Below are 11,653 nucleotides of genomic sequence, written 5' to 3'. Positions count from 1 at the left end.
GGAAACCCTAATAGTATGTATCATAGAATCAATTGATTTAATTTAATTTTTTAGTAAAAACGCGAATCAGACGCTTTAATTCTTGTAGATTTCTTTATACCTTTGAGCACGCGAACACTCATATATATACAAACTCTTATATTGCTTATAGGTCACAAATTGCAATAGGAAACTTTAATTAACTTGATCTAAAAGTATTGGTGATTGATATTCAATTCATGATATTCGATCACAAACTTATGGACTTACTATTGTAAATTTCTTTATACCTTTGAGCGTGCACACATATATATTCACATATGTACTTTGATTCCTAAGCTAGAAAGTTAATTAATTAAGTAATTAAGTACATTCACCATCATTCAAAATAAGAAGCTGCTCTTTTTTAATTATTTGTTATATTTAAACCCTAGCTAGAAGTTAGTGAATCAGGTAGAATTAAACAGAGAAGCAAAATAATGGAAAGATGAGATGTTGCTAGTATTTAATTTGTATATATACTTGTCTTGATTTTTTCGCGTATCTAAGTATATAATAAAAGAAATGTACTATATATATTAAGGTTGGACTTATCTACTTTATTTCGATTTACACAATTTATTTAAAGGCAATAATGTTATATAAGTATATATATATATACTCATTTTGACCTAAAAAATATTAATATTTTATAAAATATATAGATTTTATACTATTCATTTGTGATTTTTTACTCTTATGCCGAGCATTAATGCATTTCACACTGATGCTCGACTTGCAATAATCGAGTATGTCGAGTATTAGCGCATTTTCTAAAAATGCTTAATTGCTCGACTCGTAGTGGTTGAGCATTGGTGCATTTACCATTAATGCTTGACTCGCAGAGATCAAACATGTCGATTATTAATTTATTTACCACAAATACACTAATACTCGACTTACATTGGTCTAGCATATCGAGCAAAATTCGCGATTTAAGTAAGGACAACTTTATTCTTTCAAGCTCAAAATGAGTAGTTTTTATAATTTTCTTTTATAATGAGTATTTTTTATTTTTGGGAATGGGTAAAGCTACCATTAACTTTACATATAATAACTAAATTTATTTGGATCTGCATCTTTAATGAATATATGTAAGATGATATAGTATTGTTAGAATTCTTCATATCAATTCTTTTATTCAAGAAATAGGATTATTCAATCTTTTTATTTAACGGCCGGAAGAAAAGTCATTAATTAGTCTGTAAAGGTTGATACAAGAATATTAGTAAGGAATTTGATTCGGTAGATGTAGCCACTTAAAGAGGAAGCCACCAAATCTAGCTATTTCAAAGCTATGCAAGAATTTGTGTTCCTTGCTTGCATATTAATTAGTTTCTACAAGAATTCATACCAATTAATTTCTAGATAGACACAAGGATGGCAACTAACGGCTAGTTCCTTGAAGCAATATCAATAAGGTTATGTGCTTTACTACTAGTTAATTACTTCATTAATTATCCTTAATTATGTTGGAAAATTGGGAGATTACTGGATTTTCAATTGGTCCAAACTCCAAAGTAAGATAAGTAAATGAAGAATGAAAATCAGCCACCTTGATTTCCTTAAACCATATGCAACTTTTCGGCAAGATAACTACTATTCTGAAAGAGTAATGCTAAACAGCCACATTGTGGCCACCCACAATTTACTTAAGTAGAAAATAATTTAATTTTTTTAACTTATTTTTTAAAATAAAAATAAGATTTAGTTATTATATCATATTCTCTACACAATAGTTATTTTTTTGCAATTTTTTGGTAACTTTTTTATTTTTATTAAAAAATAAATTAAAAATAAAAAATGCAAAAAAAATTTAAAAAAATAAGTACAATGTAGAGAATATAATAAAATAACTAAATCCTATTTTTATTTAAAAAAATAAATTAAATAAATCAAGATTGTCCTTATTATATTAGTGTGTGGGTGGCCACAATGTGGCTGCATAGATTTATTGATTCTGAAATGCTTTACGAGGATTTTAAACTAGCTAGCTTAATTTGAACATTCTTTTAGGTAACAGTATATTTCTGTTCAATCTCTAATTAGTACTTGGGATATTTTATTTCTTTCAACTTCCAATGTCAAATCTGATTTGTTATTTGAAAATTAAAATCTATGGTCACGCCGAGAGATGGAGTTCAAATTAATTGTTAGGATCCCTTAATTAGCTGCAAATTTCTTTTTAGGTTATTTCTTTCGTAATGAACTTATAAGGCGCTGGAGCTAGGTTTTTAAGAAACGGTCAGTAATGCTACATTTATGTATTTATAACAATTATTTGGATGGACGTGATTATATATATGTATTGCCGGATGGTCGCCGGAACTTGTCTGGCGCTTGGCTCCGTCTCTTACTCAATAGGAATCTTTGCAGCCTACCAAAACTTTAAAATGCTGATAGGGTAATTATATATTCTCTCTGTTCCACTCTAATAGATTCATTTCTTTAATTTGGACACGAAGATTAAAAAATTTACTTTTTAGGGGAAAAGTGATGTGATCCACACCAATTAAGTATATATTTTTTAACTTAATAAAATGGAAAACAAGTCAATTAAAGTAGGACGGAGGGAGTATATTTGTTTCTTGTTTACCCCATTTTTAAGGATTGCTTAATTGAAAAAGATCAATCGATTATCAAGATGCTTGTCATATTTTGCATTGCGTTGTGATGATTCACTAGATGTCAAAAGGAGCATTAATAACAAGTTTAAATTAATCCCAAACTAAGCAACAAAGTCTTTTTTAAAACTAGTCTTCAATCTCCATAGAAAATCATTTCTAACTTTGAACCATATAAATTACTATGATATTATAAATTGTGATATTCAATTACATTTATCATAAATCATTAGCTACAACACCACCTATACTTTAGTAAAGGTCATCACTTTAAATAATTATTATCTGAAATAACTTCTAAGAGTTTCATTATACATAGGTATTACTTTTAATGAGATATTATATAAGATGTGAATGAATTTCACTTTAATTAAACCTATCCAATCAAAACAACCAGACACCCCCTTAATATATGTGTTACTAATTTGTGGAAAGTGTAATATACACTGATATAAGGTTTAATATGTTGAGGTTTCTTGTAAGCCATATATATTCTGACAAATATAAGTAAACAAAAGCTTGAAGATCGAGCAGTATTACATTGATTTGTTCTTTTTCAGTTCATGATGGCCTTCAAGAACACATTTAATTGGAATTTCATGTCTCTCCCATGAGCGCACATAGGTAAATTGGACAAAATATTTGATTTCACAGTTACAGATAAGATTGGTTATCTAATAATTAATGTCGTTTTATCTTAGTCTGATCACTACAGTTTACAGATTCCAGAGGAAGTATGAATGACTCAAAAGTGTGTTCCCCCAAATCTTATTAATCTGGCTTTTTATTAAGTAAAACCACAAGAATATTGATAGAACATTTCAATCCTTTTACTGTACATGCAAAAGAATATTAAGCAGTAATTATATACACCCTTCTCTATTATATATTACACCAGTGGTGACATTTAACAAGACCCAATTAACTTGTTTTTATATGAGTTAATTATGCTTTATAGCCTAAAATTTAACTAATTCTAGCGGTGTGGTGGAATCAAGCTTGAAAGTTAGTACGATTGTACTAACTTTTAGGCACGATTTTGAGCACACTACTGATCCAATGATGATGGCCTACGTTCTATTGCAAATCTCAGTACATTAAGTTCTGGTTTCATGGCGATTCATCATTGTTTCATGTGTTAATTCGATAAAAAAATAATTTCGACGTGATTGTGTTTATAATTATACAATTTCTCAAAGTTTAGGGTATTAGAAAAAATAAATCAAAGTTGAAGATACGAAGTAAAATTCGCTGAAAGTTCATATTATAAAATATAAAGTATAGTATTAACCATTTTTCAATTGTTTTACTTTAATTACGAAGTGTTTCTAGCTAGGGAAATGGTTTCTCTTGTTTTTTTTTTTTAAGGAAAGAGATCGAGCTGCATCTCCAAGAGTGAGAGGGTTACTACTACAAGAAAAATGTGACGTGACTTTTTGTCGTATTGTCCATTAAATTTTAGAACTTTCAAAATAGCAAATTTGGTTGCAGCTCTCTACATGAAACAAATCTTGGAGTATAAGACCCATGTGAAATTAAATGGCTAATGATGCAATGCATATGATATTTATTGAAAAGACTCAAAGACAGTTATGGATGCCTGAATTTTGGGTTATTGAAAAAATAAATAAGTGACATTGGGCCGGGATGCCGAAAATCATAAATTAATTAATAAAGATCTATATTGTAAATTAAACGAAATAATTGTTGTCCATGAGATGAGACCATGTGCCATAAATTTGGGTTAATAATATAGCTTTTATTCATTCTTATAGAGAATTAGTAAAAAATATTCATTATAAAAAAAATTATAAAAATTACTTATTATTTTGAACTCAAGATGATAAAGTTACACTTAAGAGATTTAAACTTCATTTTATTGGCTTATACTTTCTCAGTCCACGAAAAAATATCATTGTGTGATGGACACGATTTTTTAATAAAATTCTTAAAATTGTTGTAAACGGAATAAATGTACAATTTGTAGGTATAATATTAGTATAAAAAAGTATAATAAATGTATAATTTATAGGTAAATATAAGAGAAAAGGTAGGATGTGATAATTCAAAAAGTAAAGTGAGACTAGTGAGACTCTTCTTTGTGGACAAATAAAAATTGATAAGCAAGACTCTTTTTTGTGGATGAAAAAAGTATTACTCAAATTGCGAACTTTACTCGAAATTTTCGCCCATTAAATTTTGGTTAGACATCTCTTCAAAAAATTTACAATTTCATTTGTTTTCCGAATCAAATAATCTCACAAAACATGTTTGGTGCATTCTTAGCAGAATGCCCTAGTTCAAAGAAACGAACCTATAGACTATAGTATGTTTTCGGAAGTATGTTAAAATTTTCTTAACTATGTACATGTATAAATTTTATCTTCTTCTTTTCATTTATTTTTTCTTTTTTCTTTTTTAATTTGGGGAAGGAAACGATGGGATTCAACTTTAGACATTTCTTTTCTTCTCACAGTTTGAATGTCCACATATATATATATCATATATGTATATGTATTCGACTTATCTTTTTCAGTAAAATTAGATTCTTGTTTGTAGATATATATGCGCACATTATATATCATTGTCGTGTGACTCGTGTCTAATATTTGATTTCATTGCATATATAATTTCAACAAAACTTAATGATGTATATATATATATTGCTATGTTGAAATGAAATTTAAACAGTTGAGTTCATTTACATATAATCTAAAATGTTGAAAAATAAAATAATTCGGGGTTTTGACCCATAAATTAAATTTAAAATATTGAAAACTTAATTTTATTAAATATTCTTTACGTTGCTGGGTTAATTCATGAAAAAAAATTCATAGATAAATATATGGAGAAATATATTTGTATTAAAAACTAGTTACTACTAAAAATTATAAAATCCCCTAAAAGAAATTATAAAATAATTAAACTGATACCTAAATATCTATACAAAACACTATATAGGATTAGCTTATAGTGAAAATACTATTTTTTGTGAGAAATGAGAATACTGCATAAGTCAATATATAGTGTTGCATAAGCTGCTTGTAAATACTGAATAACAGTATTCAATAAATTGATAGTATAATTTTCGCTGTTTTCAGGATTCGAACCTAGGTAATTTTTTGCTCCCTCTAAGTAGATATCAGTCATCAGATTTTAAAATTTAATATTACATATTCATTCTCATTTCTCACCACGTATTTGTCCATTTTTATTTTATCTTCTCCCCCCCTCCCCCATACACATATATATAAGAATTCTATACATAGAATAGTTTGTTTGATCATAGCTTTTTAAAATAAACAAAAAGCACACACTGAAATGCCATGTTTTGCCCTTACTGCTGCTGATGATACTTAAATATATACATATATATATATATATATGTATATATTTTTGAAGATTCACATAAAGAGTATTTAAGTATCATCAGCAATAAGGATAGAACATGGCATTTCAGTGTGTGCCTTTAAAAAAAGAAAAAAAAAATCATAATAAAACAAACAAAAAGAGTATTTAAGAATCATCATCAATAAGGATATAACATGGCATTTGGGTGTGTGCCTTTAAAAAAAAGAAAAAAAATCATAATAAAACAAACGATTCTATATATAGACTTCCCTCTTGTAGTATAATAATTCAATCATTCTCATTTTAAAAAGGGATAATTGCGTGAAAATACACAAACTTTGCCAAAAATCCATATTTGACGCGAAGTTAGGATTTTACATTTTAATACACCAACTTTCGTTGTTTTCCAAATTTAACACGACTTAATTCTTAAAAATTCAGAAAACAACCCCTTTTTGTAAATAATTATACAAAGACCCACTTATGTTATTATTTGGGACATTTAAACCAAAACAAGATATTTTCTTATGATGTTTTCTTTTAATCTTTGATCCGCGCCTAAAATGGTTTAAAAGAAAACATCATAAGAAAATATCTTGTTTTGGTTTAAATGTCCCAAATAATAACATAAGTGGGCCTTTGTATAATTATTTACAAAAAGGGTTTTTTTTTTTTAATTTTTAAGAATTAAGTCGTGTCAAATTTGGACAACAACGAAAGTTGGTGTATTAAAATGTAAAATCTTAACTTCGCGTCAAATATGAATTTTTGGCAAAATTTGTGTATTTAGGTGCAATTTTCCCTTTTAAAAATAAAAAATATGCTCATAATGGCCCATTTTGAAGGACCTCACAATCAATGGGCCCATCTTACAGCCCATAGTATTGATTGCCATAAGTTCTCCATTATTGGGGCTAGCAAGTAACTGCGTGACTGCGTCCCACTCATTTAGGCTTTAGCTACCCCTGCCAAATAAAAATATTCTCATCATTATTTTCTATATCGAAAAATATTCAGTCAAACTTTCGATTAGTAATTTCAATACAATAACTCTTTTAATTTACCAGCTTCTTATCGTGAAATGAAATGTCTAATGACACCAATAACCTTTTTTTTTTTTCTTTCAAGTTTGGGATTTACAATCGAATTTCATAGAGAACAGTGGTTTCATTGAGAACATTATTGAAAAATAATGGATAAATTGAGAATGAAATGGCAAACCATGGGGGCCCAATTAGGCGATCATTTTTCATCCCCATCCCAATTATTTTTCATCTTGGGCCCAGTGGGCCCATCCTCCCCAAAAATTTCCGTAGGCAACGCCTTCACCAATTTCTCCACCTGCTGTTTCACACTCTCCGGCAGCAATTTCACCACCTTATCCACTTCCTCCACGATATCATAACTCCTCGTGGGCCCCCATTTCCTGTAGTAGTTCAACCACGGCGGCTCCACCGCCCCCTCCTCCGCCGCCACCACCGCGAAACTCGCCCCCGTATCCACCACCATCGCGCTCTTCGCCGTATCATTCCTTATCCCCAAATCCCCCCCTCCCTGCATAACCACCCCCGCCCTCGAATACGTCGCGTGCCCGTTCAACGACGAGTATCCCGCAAATCTGTTGCCACTCTCGAATTCCAGCACGCTTGAATCCACCCACCGCCCCCCGCTGTGCTCCGCGAAGTAAACTCTCCGCAGCGCCCCGTCGAAGTTGCTGATCCGCAGCGTCACGTGCTCCCAGTCCCCCACGTGCCCGCCGATTTTCCCCAACGGGATTTTCTCGATCATCCCCACCTTCGCAGTTGCCGGGCCGTTGAACGGGTAGAATAGCCACACCTGGATATCCGTACCCGACCCGCCCAGAACCGGTTTCACGTGGAGATAAGCCTCCGCGCTCCTCAAATCCCCCTTCTTAACCCTACTCCCCTCTTCTGGCTCGACCGGCAGGTCGAGCCAGTACAAACCGTCGTTCAAACCCCCCTGCGGGAGGTTCGAACCGTCCGGCTCGACCCGGACCGGGTTCGACTCCTCCCCTTTCTTGTACAGCAAGGCACCGTTGCTGAAATACCAGTTCACCGAGGAGGGGAGGTAGATTTCATCAGGGTGGAAATATACGTACGGCGCGTATGATCCAAACACAGCTTTGATTTGGGCTTGATTAGGCATGGCGGATGAAGCTGAGTTCTTGTTCATTAAACAAGATAATGCGAGGGTTGTATCGCCATTGTTTTGGGCTATAAATGTGCCTATGCCTAGTGATTTGGCGTTGGTCCCTCTAGTTTTTGGCCTTAATCCATACACGTTAATCCCATTGGCATTTCCCCAAATCAAGGTCTCCGTCTCTGCGTCGTCGGTGAAGTCGGAGCGGACGCAGCGGATCCTGTCGAGCGGCGGCTTCTCCGGCGAGGCCGTGACGACGAGGCCGACGGCTTTGAAGCCGTCCGGCGGAGTCGGGAGCCAGAAGTGGGCCGAGTTGGGATCGTCAGGCGAAATGAGAGTGTAATCAGTTGGCTGCTTCAGAATCTCACCTGATTGGTCCGCCGCGTCGGTTTTTGCGACCAAAACGGAACCGAAGAGCGGTTGGTTGTTGGGCTGAGCGTAGCTGCCAAGCATGGAAAATCCATCTGGTATGGGGGAAGGTTCTAGAAAGGTCGCACCTAAACCGTCGGGGCCGCCTTGGTAGGCCGTCCAGATTCTGTGAAACGACGTCACTTGCCGGACTTGCAGGCCTCCGAGATCGATCTCTCCCGTCGCGAAACCTGCGCCTGGTGGCCAAGTTGGCAGCGGCGAAGGGAGCTTGAAAACGGTGTCGATCGGTAGAACGGCGGCGGCTTTGTTTGTGGAGGAGTAATTGGTGCGGAGACAATTGCCCATGACGATTATAGCGAGAGATGAGAGTGGAAGAAGCTTTTATGTAGAGTGGTAGTGGAGAGGGAGGGGGTATATTCGAAGCATCATTGTTAAAGAGTGAAAGCTGTCATGTTGAGAAATTCGCAGACGATTCACGCGATGATGATGATGAGGATGAAGTCGGTACTGGTCCCTCAAATCTAGTTATTTTTGTCGTGCAAGCTATTGGTGTGCATGCCTTCTTGTATTGTGTTGTCCTGCCTCAGAATAAATGAAGAAAACAGTAAATTAAGATGTGATTTAAAGGCATGGACTCTTTGACGATCTTTTTGAGGTTTTTATTCATGTGAAGGAACATATTGTTTTAGATTTTTGTCACCCCCGTAGAGAAGCTAATCGGACTGCTCATTGGTTTGGGGAACTTCGCGCGCGCGTGTTTTTTTAGTGTAATGATCTGGAAGTCGAACTTTCCAATTTAACTTGCGAATATTGTTCTTCGTGATTTAATATAAATTCTCTTTTTCCTTTCAAAATAAAAAAAGATGGGATTTAATATAATTTCTCTTTTCCCTTTCGAAAAAGAAAAAGATGTGATTTAATTTAATTTGTGTTGTTTTCACTTTTCACACTTGAAGTCAAATTGCGTTCAACACTGTCGGTGCTGTCAAGTTCAGGTAGTTCATTTGGTTACACAACTAATAAAGCTATTTGTGGGGAATGTTACGTGCGTATTTGGTACTTGGTAGCCTTTAAAGCATAATTAAAGTAATTTGAGATTATTTACACGTTTTGTATAAAAATGTATAAAAATAAATAAATTGAACTTTAATTTTTATGTAATTTGTAAGATTAATAACGCCAATAATAATAATTTTTGAAGTATTAGTAGAGATGACGTGCATTCGCACGTAATTTTTTTTAATAAATAATTTTTCGAGTGTAAATTTATATTTTATTTCATTTTGTAATAGTAATATTTATCACTTTAATATATTTTTGGAACTAATTATTGGATAATTTTTTAAAATTATAATATTATAAAACTCATAAAATTGTAAAAAAATAATCTAGATTTAACATAAAAATTAATTTTAATTTATTAAGCATCACCTAATTTTGCAGTCATTAGAAAAAAATACAACCAAAAAGACAAGAAGATTGATATGAAATTCATGTTTATTGTTTAGGTCTCATCTTTGCATAATTAATTTAATTCCAAGGATTCTAGCAAAATTAAACTTCTAATAAAAGTATTAAATAATTTTTTTATTTTAATTCTAAATTATTAATTTTACAAAATAAAAACACTAATTTATGTGGATGAAGAGTTCTAATGGATACTACTACTTAAATAACTATTAAAATATATAAAATATAAACTATAATATACTTTTAGGTGTATAATATATTAAATTACACAATTAATTTTAAATTAAGTATATAAGGAATATAATAGGTAAATTAAATTTTACAAAACAAGGCTCTTTTATTTATTTTTGATAAATTTACAATATTAAATAAAGAAATTAAAAGACGGCGCCACAGGAGACTCGAACCCAAGACCTTTGGCCTTAGGCATTAACCCCTTAACGCTTGGCCAACACACCCACACAAACTGAAACAAGGCTCTTTTATAAGATAGGGAGTACGTACATCCTATCAAAAATGTTGGAGTGATTACAAAATTAACGTAATGTTATAAACTAGAGAGAAGATGAGAAGAAGAGAGAATAGCGTAGAGAGCATAAAGAGAATAAATCTGCAGGAGCATCATATTATGAGGACTAAATGCCTCTATTTATAGGATACAAAGTTAGGGTTAGGGTTTGGGGTTAAGTCATTTAACAGGGAAATATATATTTTATATATATTTACAACACTCCCCCTTAAATGACTAACCCTAAAAATATGTTGCCTCATTAAAACCTTGCTAGGAAAAATTCAATGGAACAAAAACCTAGTCTAAGGAAAAAGAGTACAACTGCTCTCCTGAAAATGATCATTGTATATCTTTGAGTCGATGCATGCCGATCTTGTGTATTAGCTTTCTGAAAGTCGATGTTGGTAATGTCTTTGTGCATAAGTCCACCAATTTATCGCTTGATCGAATCTTCATGTATCCTTTGAGTTGTGTGCGATTTGACTTCAAAGAAACTCTTCATTTTGATGTTAGAGTTTAGATGTTCATGGCTTGTTAAAAACCTCTCCGTAAAAACCCTATGGGAAAAATTCGGTAGAGAAAAAAAAAGTACAAGACATATACTTATTCATATATTATACTAGTTGCCTCGTTAAAAACCTTAACTAAGAAAACCTTGTAGGAAAAAACTTAGTAAGGGAAAAAGAGTACAACCATTTGGCCTTCAAGGCCATTGACCTTCAAAGTCTAATTTTCGAAACTATTTAAAAGATCCTGCTCCCCCTCAAGATAACAATCTTGAATGTGTTCAATATAGTTTTCGAAATTAAATAAATTATCAACATCATCCACCAATTTTGAATTTCGATTTCTTTCATAACGTAGACCAATTGTAATTTGCTTTGAATATAACCAATAACATGGTTAATATCATTTAAAATTCTCCTTCTTAGAGAAACATTAAATCTTGCTAGCAAGTCAATTTCGAATTGTATATCATGCATGATAAAAGTAGTGCTTCAATAGCACACAAGTAAGGAACTTCGGGTCCTAAATAACTTCGTTATTTTCTTTTGGTCTAGGTGTGTCTTTATCAACTTCAAGTGATAGAATAATCATTTGATAGCTAAAAGGATGTGTTATTATTCAAAATATTCTTTGGGTAGGTCGA

The 11,653-nt window shown here is 32.6% G+C and overlaps 1 protein-coding gene across 1 annotated transcript; it reads right to left on the bottom strand.

Moving 5' to 3' along the window:
- Positions 1-6,992: 6,992 nt before the first annotated feature.
- Positions 6,993-9,151, bottom strand: LOC131004074 (hypothetical protein At1g04090-like). The gene has a single exon (XM_057930671.1). It carries the CDS (start codon positions 8,865-8,867, stop codon positions 7,236-7,238), a length of 1,632 nt encoding a protein of 543 aa, XP_057786654.1. The 5' UTR covers positions 8,868-9,151; the 3' UTR covers positions 6,993-7,235.
- Between the last annotated feature and the right edge of the window lie 2,502 nt (positions 9,152-11,653).

This window comes from Salvia miltiorrhiza, unplaced genomic scaffold, assembly GCF_028751815.1.
Source record: "Salvia miltiorrhiza cultivar Shanhuang (shh) unplaced genomic scaffold, IMPLAD_Smil_shh original_scaffold_306, whole genome shotgun sequence".
Lineage (NCBI taxonomy): Eukaryota > Viridiplantae > Streptophyta > Magnoliopsida > Lamiales > Lamiaceae > Salvia > Salvia miltiorrhiza.
Note: the sequence above shows the minus strand (reverse complement) of the source record. Positions and strands in the feature narration are given on the sequence as shown.

Excerpts from the sequence above, each read along its gene's own strand:
- LOC131004074 (XM_057930671.1), bottom strand. The coding sequence starts at position 8,867 with ATGGGCAATTGTCTCCGCACCAATTACTCCTCCACAAACAAAGCCGCC.